Here is a 24,200-nt window from a genome sequence, read left to right as displayed (position 1 = left end):
TTTCTAGACCTGCTTAAAGTTACAGCTGCCTCTCACTCGCGCCCTCGGTCTGTCTCTCCGTGTTTGCTGAGCCTGATCGACCGTTGCGACCAACGCAAACAAACACCGCAGCTACAAGCGCACAGGCGTGAATGTTGGCTCGTAAAATCTGCAGCCTGTTTGCGTTCCTCGATCTGTATAAACAGCGCTGGTGTTAGTGTGAGGGTCACGGCGTATATGTTTGGCACATGTAGGCATGTTGGGATAAACAATCACAGTCAACGGATAAGTGATCACAGATCGGAGCGTTTGTGCCAGATAAAAAAAAATCAAAATGGGATGAACTTTGAAAGTGTTGGTGTGTGATTTAAAAAGCATTAACTGAATTGGAATAAAACCTTGAAACACTTTTTAAGTATTTATCACTTTCCCTGCAGCATTATTACTGCTATGAAGCAAGATTTCAGACCTTCAGCATGAGTTATCAATACAGATTTTAGTATCAAGACCCTCAGGGTCTACTTTAAAAGCCAATTCGATTCAAAATATCACTCCTTACCCATTCTCCAGATCCATTAGGGTAGTTTATATTTTTCAGTGCTGAGTCAAAAAGTGGCCAAACTTTGGCCTGGCTTACAAAAACTCTAGGTTTAAATCTGTGCTGAGGTCATGCAGTTGGCTGAAGTTTGGCCTGGTCAACCCACCCGACATCTTCTCTATGTGTATGTGTCTAATTATAACCATTAGTGCATTGATACACCCACTTATTACCCAGTGTGCTCAACGTGGGGTCAGCCAATCAGAAGGTCCGTTTACCACCTGCCTCCAGATTATTGGATTAACAAGGCGAGTCAAAGTTGCGTTTGGTTCTGATGAGGATTTCATTGGACAGTTTTAGTGATAATTAGGTGATGAATGCACAGATGGTGGCCCGTTTGGATGAACTCTGGCCGAGAGGAACATTATTGGAAGTACTTGCTTTGCTTTGGTGCACAGATCAATCATACTCATTCTTGCTAACCCCATCCTTCACTGTCTGACTAATACTAACCCAGTCCTTTCTCAAGAACCCCCCCTCATTTCCCGTTTCTCCCCAAGGACTCCCACCCGCACCCCTCCCAATTCCACTCGCTTTGGATTTTTTTGCTTGCGAGCTTTCTCAGACCTCTTCAGACCAGTGTCAATGGTAACATTGTTCGTTCCGCTTCATAAAGCAGTTTGTAGTGTGGAAGAAAAGTTCAACCACAAATGGATACGTACCCTCAGGTCATTATAAACCTGTGTGACATTTTCTACTGTGAGCACAAAAGGAGGCATTTTGAAGAATGTGCTTATTGTTTTAATTTTTCCCAACACAGTTGGGATTAATGTGGACAAAAACAGGCAAAAGCACCATAACTGGTTCATACGACTGGTTGCACTATATTACAAGTCTTCTGAAGGAATATGATAGCTTTGTGTGGAGAACTGACTGAAATGAAGTCATTATTAAAATCTTGATAGCTGCACTAGCTCTGCTTGATTTGTTACTGAGAGTTTATTAAAGATTTATGAACGATGCATTTTATTGAGGGATTTTTTTTTTACAGATCCAGTTCTTGAGTTGAATCAGTTAGGCCAAATTCAAAGTTTGGTTTCTCCTACTCGTTGTTTATAATCATGTTTCCATGTCAACAAAATAATGAACTTTTTTAATTTTATCAAGAAGCTTCTGGATATCTCACCATGAGATGCTTTTAAACAATATTGTTGGAGTTCTCTACTTCAAAAAGATGTTTTGAGCTAATTTAGCATAGTTTTGTTTTTGTCTACAAAATTAATCACAGACAGTTAAGCAGACGCCTTTAGGTATTTAAAGAAAAACGCTTCAGTCAAGTGATGCTGAACTGTTGACTGGTGGTGTATCAGGTGACAGAAATTAGCAAGTGAAGATTTTCAGTGAAAAATAACTGAAATACTAAGTTTTTCCTCACACGAAGCAGTCATGAGATTTACATTAACAGTTCTTTCATACATTTGGCAGACACTTTTAAGTGACTTAGGCTTCAGTCACACCAAAAGCGCTTTAAACGCTTGCAAACGCAAGGCGCGACGCACTGCCTTTTTTAAAAAAAGAGCAGTGCGACGCGGCTTTTCATATTGCTAAGCAACCACCGAGTCAGCTGTCTTGTCAATCAAATATTGAAGCGTGAGCGCTCTTTTGCTGTTAACTGTCATATCAGCAGAAACTTTAAAAAGAGGACGCTTGCTCTGACCTTGTTTGAGGATGAGAGGTGCACAAACACGCAGGAGAGAGTGAGCGAGTGGAGTCCCGTTCTTCAAAGCAACTGTAAACTTCCCTCACCACAACGTAAGGCCCGCCTCTCCCCTCATTCGATTGGACAATGGAAAGACACAAATGACGTCGGGCGCTTCTCCGCTCTCAGCGCTCCTTCAAAAACGCGTCCGCGGCAGGCGGCAAAAAACCGCAAGGCGCTCGGCGCGCATAAACAGCGCGCAAACGCGCCCTGCCCATAGAATATCATTCAAAAAAGGCGCCTGCAACTGCCATAAACGCTATTGGTGTGACTGGCCCCTTACAGTGCATTCGGGTTTTAAATTCAATCTCCACATTTTGTGAAAATGTTCGTTCCCTAGGCTCAAACCTTATATTCGACCACTAACTGTACATTTACCGGCGAGAGCGTCAAAGTGACCAGAAGTCATTAATTTCAATGAGAGCTCAACTTTATGGTAATGAGCTATGACATGGTTAGTCAGCCAACCAGTCGAAAGGCGGAAACGTTCGGCGGCAAACAATTGGAAGGCAGAAACCTATAGGTTGCTAAATGCATGCCAAGAAATGCATTTGAGCAACAGAGCGTCCACTACACTTTATCTATAGCGTCGTTGGCAGGGCAGCCAGAGCGTTTTTTGACACTCACGCCAGTGGCGGTGTGAACGTACAGTAAGCTACAGGGACATGCTATAGACTGTTTCAACCGTAACAACATAAACAAATGGCTTTTGTGGAACTAATGTAACTTCTGGTTATCTCCACAAAGAATCAATAACAACGTTAGTAGTTTAAAGAAGTTAATTTTTTCTTAACAAGCTAAATAAACAACAAGTAGATTACCTCAAAAATGACACTGAGCTAAAGTTACTGTGTAAAATGTGTATTGTATAATGTATAAGGGAGAGCGGGGCACAACCTAACACTTTTGGTTTCGGCTCAATCATTTAAAAAATATTTGAGTTTGATTAATAATATTTTTACACAAGCAACACACACATCTCTGCTACAAATGAACATTTGAAGTTTGTTTTTAGTACCATGCTTGGACAATTACACCAAATGTGACAGAGGTCTATAATAGCCAGGTATCCACGCTGTATTCATTCATCCATTCCTTTTCTAACAATAGTTCAATTAAAAATCGATACAAATATGAAAATATGTGAGAAAAAGCAGCACAATTATGACAAAAAAAGTTTTATATGTGATCCAGTCTGTAATAACTATACTACAGTTTCAAAATCAAATTCTGAGATAATGAGCATCAAAGTCTGATTTTAGCCGTTCATTTCATTATGATTTCAGTCTTTGATGTGACCTTATTCAATCAATATTAAATATATGAACAAAAAAGAATTTTGATAAGACAGGCACATTTATTTCGTTGTGTAGCCTATTTAAAACAATGGCGAGAACTACGCTAACGTTAGCAGTTTTCATATCGTAAGTGCAGATGGGTTAGTTGTAAGACAGCGTTACAATTAACCCCGCTGGGTCAAAATATTTTCAAGCCCACCAAAAAAGTTCCTAAGAGCTGCAGATATATTTCAAAACAATGCAATGTTTTAGTCAACAAGACACTGATTAATTTGACATAACATTGGATTTGGTATCTTACGCACCCAACTTAGAAACCGAAAAAAACATATGATGAAAAAATTAACTTACATGCCACCAAAACATTCCTTTATCAATAACTCTCTGGAAAAACATTATAAATTTCCAATAATTTGTGGGAGATTATCTTTTGGCAGCGTGAAAAAATACAGGAAAAACAACTATTAGGACTCTGTTGTTATTGATGCTTTGCAGAAGTCTTAACATTTTATCCACAAAAGCTGTTTCTTTATGTTGTTGTCGCTTGAAACCATCTATACGTTTTTGAACGGCTAGTACCATAAAGCTTACGCTTCTCTTAAAAACATCCAGTGCCCATTTATTGTAATTGCACAGTACAAAAAAGCAAGACGTGGGTTTTGGCACAACATTGTGAATTAATGACACAAGGTTATTTCTGTGTATTTAAGTGAAGTATTCCTTAATTTGGTGACTTCCTAGCCTGTATTTGCAGTCTGAATGAGTTTAAAGTCTGCTATTGTTGAACTTGAAGAGAGCTTAAAAAGACTGTGGAAACAGTTTGTATAATTGTGAGTAAATTGTTCTCATATCTTATAGATTAGCCAGCAAGCTGTCAGTTTCTAAGCTAAAGGTGCCAGAAAAGCACTCGTGATGCGGGAAGAAGGTTACATTTGATCAGAGCTCTGAAAATAAAGCCATATTTTTATTGTTCTGCCTGTTCAATGTTGCCCTGGCAACCAACACCCACCATCTGTGCTAAGCTGGACCTCCTAACCCCATCCTCAGATTTCACACTTTATCTTCTTAGTTTTTTTTCTATTCTCTTGTCTTTCTCTCCTTTTTTACATGGGTGTATTTTCCATTCTTTGATGTTTGCGATCTCATTCAGGAAATCAGGTTTTCTTTCTGCGATTTACTGTAAAATTCCATGGCCTCCTTTGGGGGGATCGGTTTGTAAATTGACGCTGACGTGTTAAAACCATGGTCCATTTATGAGTCCAGCATCTCCCACAGGTAGGCTCATAGGTGTCCGACAAGCTGTGAACCGCAAGCTTCCGGCCGGACCAATAACAGGACTGCCACGCAAGCGTGACTTCTACAGCGCAAACCTCATTTAGCAGCATTCAGCCCCAGCGTCCATTACCGTGCCGGGCAGGTAGCAGATGGAGAATATTAAGCTAATGATTAAATGAAGCAGGCGGAAATTTTTTGATGGTTTCATTTGCGCCAGCAAATGTGGTCAATCATTACTCATTCAGCACACAGAATTCACTTGGAGGTATTGGAATAGCCAGGCATTTGGCACCGTTTCTCACGGCTGCGCTTCAGAGCGGGAGGTATTATTCTTAAGAGGTGTCGAACCTTGGCATTCTCATCCTGAGAGTCAGAATCCTCAGCAGAGAATCAAAATCTACAGATCTATTTCAGTGCGAAACCACTTAACCGCCTGACTCATCTTTGAAAGGCGTGTTGTTCCCATCACGTACCTTACATACAGTTCTCACATAGATGCCTATTCATGTCACACACTCAGAGCTGAGATTTGTAAAAGCAAAAGTTCAGCTGCTCATTTTCACTTGCCTTTTGTAAAAACCGCCTGCATTGCCAAACTTCAAGTGGTGAGCATGAATCATCCAGGTAGCCAAATTTTTATGTATTGCAATTATAGTTGGCAAAAACAGTGGGAAGTCAGTGGGTACCGTCAACTATGTGGTGATAATCATTTATCAAAATACCCTCTTTTGTGTTCAACAAAATAAAGAAACTCATGCATGTTTAAAGGGACATTCCACTTTTTTGAAAATAGGCTCATTTTTCAGCTCCCCTAGAGTTTAAAACTAGATATTTACCGTTTTGGAATCCATTCAGCTGATCTCCGCGTCTGGCGCTACCACTTTTAGCATAGCTTAGCATAATTCATTAAATCTGATTAGACCATTAGCATCGCGCTCAAAAATTGACTTTCACTACAGCAGGCGCAATGATATTACGCAGCCTGCTGCAGCCATGGTACGGCAGAAAAATCCTTTATTATTACGCCAGAATGAGAGTATAGTTCTTAGCCATATCTGCCTAGAAAATCGCAACTTTAAATTTTCTGTCAGTCTTAGTAAACGATGTAACTACAGAAGAGTCAAGTTTTAAATAGGAAAAATATTGAAATTCTTTGGTAATTTTTGAGCCCGATGCTATTGGTCTAATCAGATTCAATGGATTAAGTTGTTGAAAACAATACTGTTATCATCTCAGTGTAAACTACAAAAAAACGCAAATTCATAAAAATTATGACATTATGGGTATGATGTGTTCAGACATTGTGTGACATCGCCAACTACTGGCCTGGCATGGATATTGCAGCGTTTTTAGTCATTTTTCAGATCCATGTAAAAGCGATCATTTTAACAATGTTGTGTTCTAACAACAGTATAAAAGTTAACATTTTATTTCTACATTGTTGTGTAAATCCAGCTTAAGGTTCACTGTGTAGATTTTTAGCCGCATCTAGGTTGTAAATTGCAACCAACGGCTCAGTTCACAGCTCATTCCTCCCTTTCGAAACGCATAGAGAAGCTACTGTAGCTGGCACAGGACAAACACATCATCGTCTGGACGTGGGTTCACACTACCGTGCTAGTTTGCCACTTGAACATTTTGAATGCATTCGCGCATCTAGAGCAAAGTAGACGCTTGGAAAAAGCAAGCATTTGACACGAGTCAAAGGCAAAATACGCTTCTTGTGGGAGGGGCTAGTGCTATGCCAGGGGTGTCAAACATACGGCCCGCAAAGGTGTCCAATCCGGCCCGCATGATGATTTATACAGTTTTATTAAATATTAAATACATATTTTAAAAACCCTTTCAGGAGGGTGTCTAGTTCGTTTTTAATATGAGAGACTTGCGGAACCAGCAAAACGCGGAACGAAACACAGTGCCCAAAAATCTTGCCATTTATTGTTACCGCTCCGCTAAAGATCCACTGATTCCGGTAATCCACTTCGTGTTTTCCCGCCCGCTCTGCAGCATCTTTGTGTCCACTCTCTGCCTGGAAAGCGAAGACGACAGTTTCCTAAGTTCGTTGCATTAACAGGTAGATTCATTACATTATATCAGTTGTTAAACCGCAGAATTAGGAAGTGTGTTTATGTATTTCTTCCGGTAATGATTTGCTGTCGGTGTTCTAAAAGTGCTAACAACTTAGCAAGCAAACAACAACAAAATATCCACATTCTTATTAACGTTACAATGCTTGTCTAATCGATTTAATGTTCCCGATCAGATCTAAGTTAATATAAACACTAAATTTGCTGTTGTTGGCACACTTTGTAGACAAAAAAAAAACACCAATGCCTTGCCTTCACAAAATAACGACAGAGAACGGAAAGAGACGCTGCTAAAGGCAGTTCAACATTACAAACATTGATTCAAAGCTCCATCAAGCCAGCAGGTAAATCATATTGAATATTTAGCAGATTGTCACACTTTAATTCTTGTTATTATATTTCCCATTATAATCACTTGTCTAAGTTGATGCTAGTAATATAACACATAATATTTATAATACTTTATAAAAACCATAAGTACCATCCCCCTTAGTGCCATTTTTGGTTTGGGCCACTGCCCCATCTAGCATTTTCATTTTCTAAATGACTGTTCTCATTACAAATATATTCCAAAGAAAAGTGAATGAGTTATAAATAATTTTGGCATTAAGGCAAAACAAGTTAAATTAAAGCTTTTCAACCTATAAGGCCAGTGGATTTTGTTCAGATGTAAATTTGTGTGTATAATATGTACAGTACGAGTGTGACCTTATGAAATGTAGTTTTTACAGAACTGTGTGTTTCTCTAGTTTTCTTGCTAAACAAATTAATTATTTGGTTTGTTTAGTTAATTTTAACACAATTATCAGCACACTAAGGTTTAAAAAAATTGTCCGGCCCGCACTTCGTGGCATTATTTATCATCCGGCCCTCAGCCTAAAATGAGTTTGACACCCCTGTGCTATGCGGTTGTCTGTTTGCAGGATGGCTGATGTTGATTGTGCATTTATCGAGAGAGTTACTGGTTTGTATTTGGTCACCTTACTATAGGGGGAAAATAGTTTAAAAACGGCGGGAATGCAGCGGGTTGATAAACATCACGTGACTCGTGAAATGTGTATTTACAACTTACCAGGTTGCCTAATGTCCTCACTGAGACTCGAAATAAGAACTTGTGTCGTTTAGCTCCGGGTGACTGCTTACGGACAATATCAAGCATTCCTTCATGTTGAATGAGTGATTCCGGGCGGGGCCGCCGCCACAGCAGCAAGCAGGCTCCTGATTGGTTAACATGGCGCGAAAATCCGCCAAAGTAAAAATTTTTAAACTCAGGCATTAGCCGCAAACTCGCATCAAGCGCAAAATGCACAAAAACCACCATTTGCGAGTACTGCGCCATTCTTGCGAACTAGACGCGCGAGTGAGGCGGAATTGCCCTCTGCACTAAATGCCTCAAATGCGCGTCAATGCGTCTTCACATTGACTTAACATTGAAATCAATCGCGCTTGACGCCTCCACCGCGGCTAGTGTGAACACAGCATGAGACAACAAAGTGACAAACCACGCTCTGTAGAGCAGTTAAGGGCTACTGTAGAAACATGGCGGTGACATCCATGTAACGAGACCCGTGGTGTATGTTGATAAAACGGCTCATTTTGAAAGGTCTTTATACACCACTGATAATATAGTTATGTATATTTTATAGCATTTCTATCCAGAGATCCTCCTAAAAGTTACACAATGCACCTTTAAGTGTCTTGCTAGAGATTAATGTTTTGCTTTGATTCTCTGTTTCCAATAAAAGTCTGGAATTTCAACTAAATAATCCTGTCTGGATTTATCCCACCATTCTCCTCTCAGTGGGAGCCTAAATGGTGTTATATGACTGTCAGGGGTCAGTAGGGCACATGTTTGTGTATGTGTTTGTGTGTGTGAGGGTAAGGTGCGCCGTTCCCGGGGGCAGCTGAATAAACAGCCCTGCCCTCAGATGCTCCACGGTGTCACTTTTTCAGCCAGGTGCACTACGGGAGACCAGCACTGACCTGATCACAAAAACATGGCACTCGGTTCATGGCAGCTCCTGTCCGGGAAGCCAGAGACATTGTTGGAACGTTGACAACGACTTTACCAGGATCCTCAGGATGTCTGGTTGTATTGTGTCAAAAAAAAACATAAAACGATCAGCAGTTACAAACTCTTCAGGCGAAGAGCTTTACAACCAATAAACATGATTGTCCACATGGAAACATAGACAACAGGACAACAGACGTTCAGTAGACACCATTCACCAATCAAATTTTGGAGTTGATGTTCCAAGCTGAAGGTTTGAGGAGAGAGCATCTGGCTTTTCAGATGAACACCTTCTGTTTTTGTTTGCATCCCTCTGTGGTGACGGGTGGCAAAACCGTTTATCATTTATTATTTCTAACCGTATACTATATTGCTCTTTTCTTTGGGATATATATATGGTTAAGGAGTCATTGAGTTGATCATAAAGTCTCATTTTCGGAGGGAAACTTTGTTACCGCAGAGTTTCATAAGTACTTAACTCGGTTAGGAAGCTCAAATGAAGACAGCAGCCTCTTACTTTGTGGTTAAACTTCATGATATGAAGATCCTGAGAAACTGCATATGTCCCTGCGTATAATGTGGCGGATTTATGACTGCCATTGCCATTTGAAACTAAAGGTAATAGTCTTGAAGAATGATTTTTTCTTTTCACTATGTGATTGAGACCTGAAGGCAGATTTTAATATGGTGCTCTTTGTTCATTTGGTGAAAAGAATAGATTTATTTTAGCAATTTAACATTGCTGTATTCTCTCACAGGACAAAAGCTGAAGTCAGGAGGGTGTAAATCCAATGCTATGGCAATTTGTATGTATATTACGAGGTGGCGAATTCAAATTAATTCTTTATGACAACATTCGTACATTTTTGTACAATTTGCTTCTGCCCCTATGACGTAGGGGTTGGGGTGGAGCCAAATGATAGCATAGCTGACGTTTACAAGCCAGTTTAAATAGTGGTCGCTTGGTTAAAGTTTATATAAAAAATTGCCTTAAAGGGGAATCGAACATGGTGTCACGTGTCACTTGATAAGTCTCTCTTTACACTCTCTAATTAGCCACCAGTAAAATTCACGTAAAAAAAAGTGTTCGGGCATACAGTATGTAGGATTGTGGCCAAAACTGGTATTGCAATCACAAAACTTGTGGCTAAAACTGGTACTGCAATCACACAGCTGGTGGCCAATATACAAAACGACAACATAAACATCAGTTTTTAAATGATAATATCCTTGTTATACCACTGTTGTGAGTGATATAAGTATTTGAAATGAAAATGATTTCTTAATGTCTAGTGACATTTCAGGGCCATTTAATGATTAATTGATATAAATTTCTTACATACTGTTCCTTTAACAATATGCAAAAGATACAAACCCCAAAGTAAACGATGAGTTATCGTCTCCAGTGGAAATCTTTTTTCTTGGACTTCAACAAACAGACGGATTGTAGGCAACAGTTTACTTCCTGGTATTGGTGATGTAGACAAGACCGACATTATCATAAATTCTCCCGCTTTAACTCACAGCTTAAAAGTTAACTCCTGTTAGCAACCCAATCTTTCAAACATGGTAAGGAGCATCACATTTCTGGCTGACGTCAGAATTATTCAGGCCAATCACAACGTACAGATTAGCTGGCCAATCAGGGACACAGTGCTTTTCAAATCCGTGAGTTTTAGGAAGAGAGTGAAATCTGGAGCTACAAAAATGTACGGTGTGTGAAAAATTATGTTTTTAACCATAATCTATGCAAACACCTTGTATTAAACCAAATACACAAAATTATGTTGTTTTTAGCAATAAAATATGTGCTATTTAACTAAAAAAAAATATTTAAGTTGAATTAACTCAACATTTTAAGACACCACTAACACTTACATTAAGTTGAAACAACAAATCTTTTTACAGTGTACAAATAAGGTTTAAATAATGCACAAGATAAACAATCCAACACAGTAAAAGAGCCTCTTTTTTTGAATATTCATTTAAGTAACTGATCCCAATTGGATACACAACACAGAACGGTGTCTATCATTACAATTTTTATGTAATCGCTGTTTAAGTTTCTTCATCACGTTCGGTGTTTGTTCAGTGTTTTCAGTCCTGAGGTTTTATGTTTTCCCATGATGAACCACTTCATATTAACTACACATTCAACAACAGTCACCACTGACTCAGTGAATACAGATATGACAGCTACAGGTCACAGCGGAGTCTACAGAGGCACAAACTCATAAATCAACAACATTTTTGCCCCCACATCTGGGGAATTCTTGTCACTTTCAGTGGCATTTTTGCCCCAAGCGTTAGTAAAGTTCTGACCTTCTATTCATATATGCCATAATCATCCAAAATAGCTCTATACATCTTTATAATTGTTCAAATATGTGGTAGTTTAACAATAGAAAGTCTGTGCGCTCTTTTGTGATGCATTTTTCTTCTCTATGAGCCTCAATTTGATGAATTTGACACAAAGTTGCAAATAAGTCATTTAATGTCTCGTCAGCCGAACGATCCGTGCAAGGTACACAAAAGCACAACGCACTAAACAGACAGTAACAGCATCATTTTTATTCATGCCATTAAATACATTGTCTACTTTGACTACCAAGTCCATGTCTGGTGAAAACAGCTGTTCCCAGCTGTTGAGCCCACAAAATCATTTAAATAACTGCAAATCAGGAATGTCTTACAATTCCCAAACGAGCCCCAAAACCAGTTGCATAGAGTCTTTAAACCAGGAGGGAAATGCGTCCCAGTAGGCCACGTACCACCGTAGCATATTTAGTTCGAAAAATCAAGATTTCACAGACTGAATACTACTTAAACGATGCCTAATGTTTCAAAACGCTTTATCTTGTTCACTGATCCTCACACAACACAATCTTACTCTGACCTCACTTGGTTTGCCAGCTTTCCCTTTCATTACAGAAGACATATACGGGGTTAAAGTAAAGATAGGGGCTCGCTAGTATAAAATAATAGTTTCCAGTCCTCTTGCCTCCGGTTTCCCCAGCTGTTGATCGAATTCACAGAGGAACATTCTTTACCCCACCAGACCTCCTGTGTGAAACCCAATGAAACTCAGCGTCAAGAAAAGCGAGAACCACAACAGTGGAGGTATACAGGCTTTGTGTTTTGTATTAGCCTGCGAGAGGATGATACGTTTGAGAGAAAGAAAGATTAATTGTTAATGTTCTGGGCTTAAACAAGCCGACCAGGTGCATGCGGCCACCACATGCGGTAAAGCTGATAATCTCCTATGGTAATGATGATTTCGGCCTTTACTAGCCTTTGGTTTACAAGCACACACACTTTAGATGCGTGCTACTTGTGACATCACCAAGGCATGTGCTTTCTGACTGAAAAACAAGGGGTCAGTAGGGAGTGTGTGTGCGCAGAGACGCCCGACTGTCTTGCTGGTTGGGTGGTCACGGATGCTGATGATTTTTGAAATGCTTGCCTTCCTGCCCTCCAGGTCTTCAGGAAACCCTCCTTTTTGTGCACCAGACGGGAGCGAAACCACAGCAAAAGAGCGCTTACAATTGAAACGCTCGGCGTGTAACACGATACGTTAGCTGACAGACACATGTCCTACACGTAAATACTGTAAGTTAATAGGAATGGTCTGGAAAGTTAAACAGAACGATCCCATCTCCTTAAGATATGTGGCATGCCAGGCCTGTTACTGATACTTGTCTGAGGTATGATGGGAATGAGAGGTGTGACCGCTGATTCAGCAAAGTGGACGGCCACGTTGCCCCCTATCTGGTTTTGTCTTTTCTCTGGTTCTCATTGACTTCTCTCTCAACGTCGTTCAGTTGAGGTTACAGTAATGTAACTGCCAACTAAAGCCAGTGGAACTCTGCAGTGCATAAGCCGGAAAATGCGAATTGTGCTATGAAAGGCGATCCGTGCTGGAATACCGTGGATATACTGTTTCCTTCCTAATCAGCCAGCTTGAGGAAACCAGAGATGGCCAACTGTCTGCCTCCTTATTACCGTCTCCAGAGACCTTGACCGCATGTCATCCCCGTCCCAGACGTTGTATTTGCTTGCGAGAGGAAGTGTTTAAATGTTTCTGTTGCACGTCTATGGAATATCATGCTTGTCTCAGCACAAGTGCCATGAAACACAGGATCATGACACCCTCTCTCTCCACCCTTCCCTGGCACTGCGTGGTCAGATTACAGTTAATATATTCTGTTATCTGTACTACCTTTGGCTCTGTTTCCCTACATTTTTTGTGCTATTAATACAGATCAGGATTCCCAAGCTTCCTTAAAAACCAAGGTTGAGCTACGTGGCAGTCTGGATAAGCAGCACACAAATAGCATTTTTTATTCAACCACACATGACTGGATGATCCTTGTTTACTTTACAGTCACTGAATAGTTTTATAATAAAGATTTCCACCATCTTGACAGAAAATTTGATGGAGGCGTAGTATCAGTGAACACATGCATTGATGCATGAGATCTTGGCTACCCTGCTGTAAAACAGATTGAACCAGCCTAAGGTGGTTAGCTGGTCCAGACTGGTCTGTTTTGATGGCTTTGGAAGGGTTTTGGACTCTTACCAGCTGGTTAGGCTAGGAGACCAGCTGGCGGGTTTGCATTTTATAGCAAATACTAAGCAAGGCTTTCTCTGCTGCTTTTACAGATCCTAAAATAAATATGATTATTGTCACTAAGAAAAAGCTTCTAATGAATTTGAAAGTTGGAGATATTCTGCATAATGCGTGTCAAACCCTGTTCCTGGAGGGCACCTACAATATTTTAGTTATTATTTAGGTAGCCCTGAACAACTTTTTAGCAGGTTGATGTGTGTTTGATTGGGGTTAGAGCTACAATCGGCAGGACAGGTGCCCTCCAGGGACAGGGTTGGAGACCCATGTTCTGCATCAATTACTGAATTTATCAAACAGGACAGAAGGGTTGATTTTTCACTTCAGATGCCCTTTTGCATTGCCCTTTTGCATATGTCAGTTGCTTTAGTCAGTATTGAAGTTTAACCTGGGCTGGCTGGATCATTTACTCATATATCTGCTTTTCATCTTCAGTTCAAGTTCATAAATGTCTTTGCAATGACGAAACGCATCTTTGGTAGGGCAGGTTGGCTGTTGGAAGTCCATATTAAGCCCTGTTCATCAAGAAACTGTGTTTTCCTAATTGCAGGAATCACTTTCAAGTCCCAAACGTGCAATTCACAGGCTTCCACTGTGTAATTTAGGCCTTTTAGTCAGTCTCCGGACCCCAAACGATGACTTGGTTAACCAAAACTCTACAACCATCGAATCTCTCCAGATCTCTCCTAACTGCATGCGTCTTTTCTTTCTTGCAGAAGACCACCAGAAACAAATGAGTATCCAGTACAGCCGTGGGCTGGGCACAGGGACCCTGCACACTACCCAAACCCACAGTCAGGCTACCACCCCAACTACCCCCCTAGAGATAACTACCCTCGCTCTGCAGACCCCCGGGTTGAGTCGGGGTTCTATCATCCTCCTCCGCAGCAAAGGGGTCCGCTTCGGCAGGACGTGCCTCCTTCTCCCACTATTCCCCCTAGGGTCCCTCGGTACGACACCATGAACCGTGGCGGATACCGGAACACCAGCCCGGAGCGCTTTGCGTACGGAGAGGCGCGGCATTCGGACCCGAGACAGAAAAATGCAATGACTGCAGCTGTTTAACCTTTTTATTACTTTTCCTGTGTACAATGTTTATACTGTAAGCACCACTGTGCCAATCATGTTTTTACTAACAATTTTGCTGGATCATATTCTCTGTTTGTCTGCCAAAGCTCCATCTTTGAATTGTAATGATGCAGTGGTCATAGGGATAATCATTAATGAACCCTGCTGCACTTGTGTATGCTTTTAAAGTGTTTCTTATTTGTGCACCTGTGTATAACTTCCATGTATGCGTGTGTTTGTGCGTCAGGATGAATTATGTCCCATAAGTGCCCTTCGATTATTGGGTGCATTTGGATCAATACCACTTTTATTAACGCAATACTATACAATCTTTACAGTTAAACTGTGAAACGTACATAAATGTGTAGTAGTTTATAGATGAAGGGTGTTGTTGGGTACGTTCGAGCACTCCATATGCTTCTTGAATGAAGCCTTAGTTTTCTGTGACTATTTGACTCCACATGGTCACCACCAGTCAATCGCTTTGTGATCCTGCAAGTGAAAGACTTTAATGTTGAATGACACTTTATAAGTGAATATCAGTAAGTCTTAAGTATTTCCTTTACGTGACACAGTACAGCCTTATGCTTATAACCGTCCCATATGTGACTATATTATATAAACAGAGTAAGATGAAGAGAATGAGCTTGTTTGTCAGGAAGAGGAAAGGAGGGTCCAAAGAACCTCTGACACAGAGGAAGGATGATATGGGGCAGATCTTTACCCCATCAGTTGTGAATCTGGGCTTACAGCGTTCCCACCTGAAGCCACACCTATGGGTTTCATCTCATTTTAGCATTTTGAATGAGCTTTCGTATTAACCTGCAAAAATAAATTGTTTAGTGGCAGGGATTGGCACTTCGAATGTTTTGTACTCTAACATGTTTATGTATTTTTATATCACCTGTTTAATAATTACTTTTTTCGGTACAAAAGGCCCTCTCTGCCTTCAGAATTCAGGTTAACATGAGAAATGCAAGTATTATTGACCGTAGCATGTAATAATCATGTCAAACACATATGTAGCTTTTACATAACTAAAAGATTTGTGCACCTAGTATCACTGCATACATTAAAACTATGTAAAAAAATGTCTTTTGTATGACACATTTACAATAAATATGCATTTGAAATAATGTGTGTCCTTTTGTCTTTTGATATCTACATGAACGTTCTTGATTTAGTCATACTGTACCTGCGTGTGCGATCGTAAATGGGTTCAAATTAACACACTAGTAATTATCAATTAGGATGAAGAGGTGATATGCATGTGTGATTATGGCCTAATTTCTAAATTTGAGATGAAATGGTGCCTGTTGGAGAAAGAAGAGTTGTATGTGATAATTACAAAGGCCGCACCCCCCATTATCTGCTCTGGATTAATTAGAGCTCTGTGTAGAAGACGAATACTAAAAGAGAGACATTAGGAGATATTAAAGCGTTTGTTAAAGCCGCACCACGGGCATCACCAAACAGAATAGCAGAAATGAATGACTGTTTTTACAAGTTGCTGTGTCAGGCCTTTTTTATATGTGACCCTGCCTGCGAAAACCCAGCTAAAGTCATTTTAAGTGAATTGTCGTTTTCTACATAAAATCATCCTACATAATGTAAAGAGCATTCTGTGAAAATATAACCTATCTTTAATAAAGACTGAGATTGAAAGATTGAAATTAATGAGTGAAATCAAATTTTGATGCTACTATAGTTTTATTATTAAATTATAAGACTTATAAGAATTATAAGATTATAGGATTTCACAGACAGGGACACATATACACTCTGATAAAGCCTGGATTGTTTCAACGCACCTTAAAGGTGCAGCGTGTAAATTTTAGCGGCATCTAGTGGTGAGGTTGCGAATTGCAACCAACGGCTCAGTCCACTGCTCACCCCTAACTTTTGAAAAACATAGAGAGGCTACGGTAGCCATCACCGGACAAACATGTAATTGTCGGAGACAACTTAGTAAAAAAATGTTGTCCGTTAAGGGCTTCTGTAGAAACATTGTGGCCCAAAATGGCGACTTCCATGTAAGGGGACCCTCGGTGTATGTAGATAAAAACGTCTCATTCTAAGGTAATAAACACATAACGGTTCATTATGAAAGGTCTTTATACACCTAGTTTTGAATATTATTTTGCATTCCTGTCAAGAGATCCTTAAAAAAATTACACACTGCACCTTTAACCTATTGTTTTAACTGAACCTAGAAAATGTCCATATTTGTCCCAGCCGTGCGTTAAAACAAACTAGCATTTTATTTTTAGAGTGTGCAGAAATGTTAAAAGCATCACATCACATCTATGAATAGGCTTTCTTGCTTAGCTGTTTCTGCGCATTAAAAAGGTTAAAAACATCAGCATAGCATTTACTACATTACAGTCTAAAGCAGAGGTCAACCTTTTTCAGGCCCAGGACCGCTTAAAAGGATAGTTCACCCAAAAATGAAAATTCTGTCATAATATTTCTCACATGAATGTTGCTACAAACCTGTAGATTTTTTTTCTGATGAACACAAAGAAAGATATTTTGGGGAATGTTTGTAAACCAATTTGATCATGAGCCCCATTCACTTCCATAGTAGGAAAAAATGATGTTATGTAAGTAATAGGGACTCCTTAATGGGTTGGTTACAAACATCCTTTAAAATATCTTTCTTTGTGTTCATCAGAACAAAGAAATGTGTAGAGGTTTGTAACAACATGAGGGTATTAAAAGAGTGAATTATCAATCTCTTTAATGGACAGAAATAAGAAACAGGGACCCCCAGTACATAAAAACATGCATAGTACTGTATGACATACATACTTTTTATGATGGTTACGTCACAAATATATTAAAAATATACTGTTAACATACTACATCTAAATTTTACTGAAAATATTTTAACATGGGAACTTTTTACTCTTCATTTTAATCAAGTTTCAATGTTTATATTATACCGAGCCCTTAAAGGAATAGTCTACCCATTTGCCATATTAAACTATGTTATTACCTCAACCTAGACGAATTAATACATACCTATCTTTTTTCAATGCGTGCACTGTACAGCGTGTTGTGAATGTGTTAGCATTTAGCCTAGCCCCATTCATTCCTATGGTACAAAAAAAGTTTTATTTTGTGGCACCATGCTTACTGGTATGACTCCTCACGTAACAGTCTTTAAAATTTGAGTTAAAAACATATTACAGTATGCAGTGCTATTGGTTAGTAGCCTTTTTTCTGAAGTTCAATTACAAAATTTATGATAAATTAATGTATTAAGTCATAAAACTGCGCCCCCCTTCTCACAGAACCCCTGTATTAGCTTATGAATGCATTTTTTTCATGCATAATTTTTATTTTTTCCCAAAAATTTATTATGAATTCAAACTGTTTTTGGAGAGCCCCCAGCAATACCACCACGGTCTTTCAAGGGGTCCCGACCCAATGTTGAAGATTCGTATTTTACAGTATTAGGCACAATAGTTGATTGATGACCTATTTCAGGGTTTGATCCTTCAACCTTACCTGTTTGGAGCCTTGTTGTCCCTGTAGTGCCACCCCATTAGGACTCATCAGCGCAGCTCTTTGAAGGCTCTTCTTTACTCATGTAAATTACAAGCTAATTATGTTCTTTTTCTATTATTCTCCTGTATTTTTCGCCCCCTGACTATTCGTTTCTTTTAATAGTTTGTATTTTTCTCTATCTTTATTCATTTGTTCTTGTGTATGGATGGCTCATTTCTCTCAGAGGCAGAGAGAGTACAGCGATGTAATTGCACAGTCGTTTGGCTCTCCCAGAATTCATTTGGGATGTGTAATTATTGAAAGTTATTATTAGGCAAAGTTTTAATTAGCATTTGAGGCCGTAGCAATTATACATTTCCATTTAGCGTGGCTGCGCGCGCTGTCACGGCTGACAGGGGGACGGAGGTCTGGGCTGCATGTTTTGGTGGCGATGCATCTCTTATACTGTATGCTGAATGGGTCTTTAAACAGTGGGATTAAATTATTATGCTGTCATTCACACCACACGTTCAATGGTTTACTTCTTTAACACGAATCATTACTTTGATACTAATTTATTTTGATTAAATTAGACATTTTATTTATCTTCTATTTTGTTTATTTTTCTCTAGCTTCACATTTATTCCTGTGATAAACACATTGATCTGTGTTTTCACAGGCATGATCACATATGCTTATTATTGACTCTTGACAAAATGTTAAATGCTCTCTTTTTTGTAAGTTGTGCATAATATTAGTAGAGCTTTATCTTTTTGTTATATTCTTCGTTCGCCCCCCTTCTCACCATCTATCTCTCTCACTCTCTCTCTCTCACTCACTCCTACAAATTCAATATCAAAAAGTCACTAGTTTGAGTATTTGCAACCCAAGCAGTTCTTTGGTTTGAAGATTTTATCTACTGAAACAGCACGAGAGTGGCATTTTGTGGAAAAGTGCTGAAAGTTGCTGGTTGAAACGTGCTTTAGATTGGTAAGAATGTTGTTTTCTTTCTTTGTAAGTGTGTGTGAATGCATGCTGGGATTCTGATTTATGATAGTTGTGACAGACAGTCTGGAGTTGTTTCCTCTCGTCCCTCTGTTTGAGCTTTAGAGCTTAACGGCAGCATAAAGACGCTCATTTAACATTTCCACAGCTCTGAGCGAACGTCGCCAACGGTTGTTTTGTACTGTAGTTACTGGTGCTTAAAACCTCACATTTGTCTTTTGTGCGATTTTAGTAAATACAGATGCTTTCAAAAGCCCAGATCACATCGACTTAACACTGATTCCAGAGGAGTGGGACAAAAACAGGCAGTGGAAATAAAAATAAAGGTTTATGCATTATTAAGTTATTTTGGATTAATGTGTTGTGCAGCTGAGCTCTGGGTTGACATATGGCTGTGATACAGAATATACAATTGTTTATAAAAACATATAAATTCTACCACAGCCTACAGTGTGTGACCTTGTTAAACTCATATTGGGTAAAATATGCAAACGGGACCTTCAGAACAAAGGCTGACATTAATATGCTTGATTTTTAAATCTGTCCGTGAAAACCCAGCTAAAGTCATTTTTATTGATTTATTGTTTTCTACATAAAATCATCCTACATAATGTATAGGACATTCTCTGTAAATATAAAATATTTAATATTGACTGAGTAAGGTCATATCAAAGATTGAAATCAATGTAAAATCAATGAAACTTTAATTCTACTCTTATTATAAGATTATGAGACTTTAAACTGGATTTCACTGACAGGGTCACACTTCATCATACACTCAAAAAAAAATAAAAAAAATGAAATGTTGGGTTTAATTAAAAATATTATGTCAACATAACAGGTTCCCAATTCGTCAGTCACGATGTGACGTCTCCGTTCCCCTCCTTCAGGGAACGAGGGTTACATACGTAACCGAGACGTTCCATGCATTTTTTTTTAAGTAATCTCACCAAACAATAAAAAAAAGTTTAAGTAAACTTAACTAACATTAGTAGAGTCAACAAACATCAATTGAGTTAATGACAAAAATAATGCCATTTTATAAACTCACTCACTCACGTACCTATTTAATAGTGCTACACTTCTGCAAGGGGGTGCCAGAACAACAATTACCCAATTGGTTTTATTAATCTGTTACTTTTATGCAACAATGTTATGTTGGCTGAACAAATAATTTTTGTGTAAAGCTGACAAGACACACTTTTTTGTTAAGTAAACTAGTTTAAATTAAGTTCACACTGTTAAATCGATTTTCTTAGTAATCACAAGATGAATGGATTAATACAGAGCCCCTAAGGTGACATTGGAGTAAAAAAATCTAAAGTTTAGTTTCATGTGCTCGTGTGAAACTTTCATGTGCTCGTGTGAAACTTTCATGTGCTCACATGAAACCTAATGTGCAGAATTTTTTTTGAAAGTTTAGTTTCACATACTAATGTGAAACTTTCGCGTGCACACGTGAAACTATAGCACGCACGTGAAAGCGTAAGTTTCACGTGAGCATGCGTAAGTTTCACGTGAGCATGCGATAGTTTCACGTGCACACATGAAACTAAACTCGATAGTTTCATTAAAAATTAAATAAAGTTTAGTTTCACATGCGCACGCGATAGTTTCACGTGCGCATGTGAAACTAAACTATATTTAATTTTTGCTCCATGTCCCCTTAGGGGCTCCGTAGATTAAGTAAAACTGGCAAAAGTGAAAGTTCTTTTTTTTAGTGTAGTATTATCATAATCACCCAATTAAATTGTGCAATTGTGTTAAAACTTTTCAGGTATCTATATTTAATTTAACTACTATTTTGAAAACTAATGGCAGGAAAGTTTACACAGTAATAAAAAAGTTACCTGGTTGACTTTAAATTTTGAGTTCATTCAACCTAAAAATTGTAATTAATTGACTTTATAAAAGTTGTGTCATTATATGTTATAAATGTTTTGTCAACTAATATGTTTTAAGTTAAAAAATTTAAGGCAACCATAGAACTTACTTTTTAAGTTTAACTATTTTTACAGTGCATGTTTTAAGAATCACTAATAAATAAAATAGATGCAAATTCATTTCCTGTTTATTTCCTATTCAAACAGGAAGTTGGGGCACATTAATAAAAAACAGAAGTCTTAGTTTTTGTTACAGACTTTTTGCTTGTCATTACATTTTTTACCTCAATCGGTGACATTGTATTAATGGAAAGATGAATGTATTCATTTTCATTCTAGAGAGCATTTTATAAATAAAATATGGGAAATGAATTCTCAGTAATCTTTTTATGCATGGGAAAAATTAAGAGTAATATCTTTGGCCTTTTGTTCTTCAAAACAATAAAACAAAACGAAGAAAAACGTAATATAATATATAATACCTATTATACATAATGATCATTTATTTATGCACATGGCAGCTGCTGTTATTCTAAGCCACTTCAATTTATATTTGATCATATGTGTATTCACATATCTCACTAATAAATAATAATAGAGATTCCTTCTTTATTTCCTCTGGATTAAGACTCTAGACCCTCTGGAGATATTGAGGACAAGCGGTCAAAATTGAATTAACTCAAAATATTAAAGCAACCGAGTATCTTACTTTTTTTAAGGTTAACCAACTTTTTTTATAGTGCATGTTTCAAGAATCACTAGTAAATATCTCCTAAAGATTCCTTCTTTATTCCCAATGGAGATATTGAGGACACGTGGTCATGCTGTCGACCCGATACAGAGCTCATGCCTGAGTGTAAAGCAGTGCTGACAACAGTATCACTGATACCACAACCCTGAAAATGTATTCCCCATGAAGGTCACAGGCAGAGTATTAAGATGCCTGCCTCAGCCCTATTAAAGCACAGTTGCATCTGGCCGGTATAAATTCCATTTCCTGTCCTCGTATCAGTGTGATGGTGCTTGCAAACACCGGAGCAGCTGTTTCCCTTCTGGCTGTGGTTCTCTGCCATACCCACTCTTGACCCAGACATATTTTGCAAAGAGGAATAGCCAGAAAGCAAAAACGAATCAGAGCGAGAGAGAGAGAGAGAGAGAGAGAGAGAGAGACCTGGCGTAGTTTTGTTTCCCTCTCTATTAGTCCTTACAGCAATACAATATTCCCTTTGTCTCCTGAGGTTGGCCCACATTCCAAGAGTGGCTCAGGGTTGTTGTGTTTTTTACTTCCTGCGGTCAGACTGCATGCCAGGGGTCTTATGACACAGGTTCACCCAAAGCATCCTGTAGGTCACGGCAAGGCCTGCAAACTCTGAGAGAGTATTTGTCAAATGCTGTGTTGATGCGGATGGCGAATTATTTGCAAATGGTCTTGAGCTCGACAGTAATGAGGGTAAAAATATGATGTCTCTGTTCTGAGTGCACAACTGTCTTCGTGTTAACCCGGCTGGTGCTTTCATCGATGCTGATGCTATTTGTGAGGGAATTTGTAAGCTGATTGCAAAAGAGTCGTAGAAGCAAGTTTCTTCATTCACTTGAAATGCAAAGAAATGGGAACAAATTGACCTGCATTCAGAAATCAAGACAGATCTCATCTGGTTTGTTCTCGTCTGATTCATTCATTCAATCAATCAGTTAGTTCACTCTTCTCTTCAGCCCCCTCCCTTCCCATCTCTGGCTGATTTTTAGGCTGATAAGCTTTTCATTTAGCTGGTGCTTATGTTTCTGCTTTTTGCAAAATGTTGACTGACCCACATTCTCTTTCATACATTTGACATGTTGAAGTTAAGAATGGCATTTAAATAGGAACATACAGTAATGTTCTGGGAACAGTTATGGTGATCAATGGTCAATGACAGATGCAAATTTATTTCCTGTTTATTTCCTATTCACATTAATAAAATACAGAAGTCTTAGTTTTTGTTACAGAGTTTTTGCTTGTTATTACATTTGTTACCTCAATCGGTGATGTGGTATTAATGGGAAGATGAATGTATTCATTTTCATTCTAGAGAGCATTTTATAAATAAAATATGGGAAATGAATTCTCAGTAATCTTTTTATGCATGGGAAAAATTAAGAGTAATATCTTTGGCATTTTGTTCTTCAAAACAATAAAACAAAACGAAGAAAAACGTAATATAACATATAATACCTATTATACATAATGATCATTTATTTATGCACATGGCAGCTGCTGTTATTCTAAGCCACTTCAATTTATATTTGATCATATGTGTATTCATTGGAATCAAACACATGACCTTTGCCCAGTTTTTATTTAAGCTACATGTATTCATTTAGCAGATGCTTTTAGGCATACAAATGAGAGAGCATTTAACATTTTGTCCAAGAAGCAAACAATAATCGTAGTTTACAAAGCTATGGGCACTCTCAGAAAAAGGGTACATAAAGGAAGTTGACACTGGGGCGGTACCTTTTCAAAATACACTTTTGTAACTAAAAAGTACATATTGGTACCTCTGAGGTACATGCTGGTACCTTATAGTGCTTTTCCATTGTATAGTACCCCACGGTTTAGTTTAGTTTGGGTCGGGTCAGCTCACCTCACCTCACTTTGGCGTGGTTAGCTTTTCCATCGAGTTTGGTATCACTTTGCAGTGGGAGGGATTATAGGCGTGTCGTTATATTTGCGCTGCCTACTGCTGTGACATCATACAAGTGATAGCGTCATTATACATTCCCAAACATTCATTTATTTTTCAGTTTGCCACAACATTAAACTTGACCACCACAAGTAGATGTTCTCTCATCGCTGAGCCTTATGTAAGTTGCATTTAAGCATATATGCGGATATGCCGCCACAAACTGCAAGTCTGAAAAAAAAACTGTTATGGTGTTCCTGATTCTCAACCTGTGGATGTTTTTCATCGCTAAAAGAGAGTTTGAGAGCTTATATCAGAGCACAGATGACAACAGGTTTACTCGAGACATCGCAAGCTAGCACGAAGGTAAAGCTAATCTTTTACATTAAAGCGATGATGCTGGTAGTGACGATTCTCTCAGACCAATCAGTGATCTACAGTGTTTTGCGTCACGTTTTGGTATCAGCTCGGATCACTTGGAACCCCAACTGAGGTGGTACTAAAAAAAGTATTGG

General features: G+C 38.7%; 1 protein-coding gene across 3 annotated transcripts in view; it reads left to right on the top strand.

Annotated features, from left to right (window-relative positions):
* The window catches only part of pard3bb (par-3 family cell polarity regulator beta b), a 416,763-nt gene extending 400,991 nt beyond the window's left edge, over positions 1-15,772 (top strand). For all 3 annotated transcript variants that reach the window (XM_065292869.2, XM_065292868.2, XM_065292870.2), the window contains one exon: positions 14,291-15,772. In XM_065292869.2, the coding sequence (XP_065148941.1) occupies positions 14,291-14,639 (349 nt within the window). In that variant the 3' untranslated portion in view covers positions 14,640-15,772. The remainder of the gene's footprint in view (positions 1-14,290) is intronic.
* The last annotated feature ends 8,428 nt before the right edge of the window (positions 15,773-24,200 follow it).

Source organism: Paramisgurnus dabryanus, chromosome 15 (genome assembly GCF_030506205.2).
Source record: "Paramisgurnus dabryanus chromosome 15, PD_genome_1.1, whole genome shotgun sequence".
Classification (NCBI taxonomy): domain Eukaryota; kingdom Metazoa; phylum Chordata; class Actinopteri; order Cypriniformes; family Cobitidae; genus Paramisgurnus; species Paramisgurnus dabryanus.
This window is presented reverse-complemented; position numbering and strand designations above follow the sequence as displayed.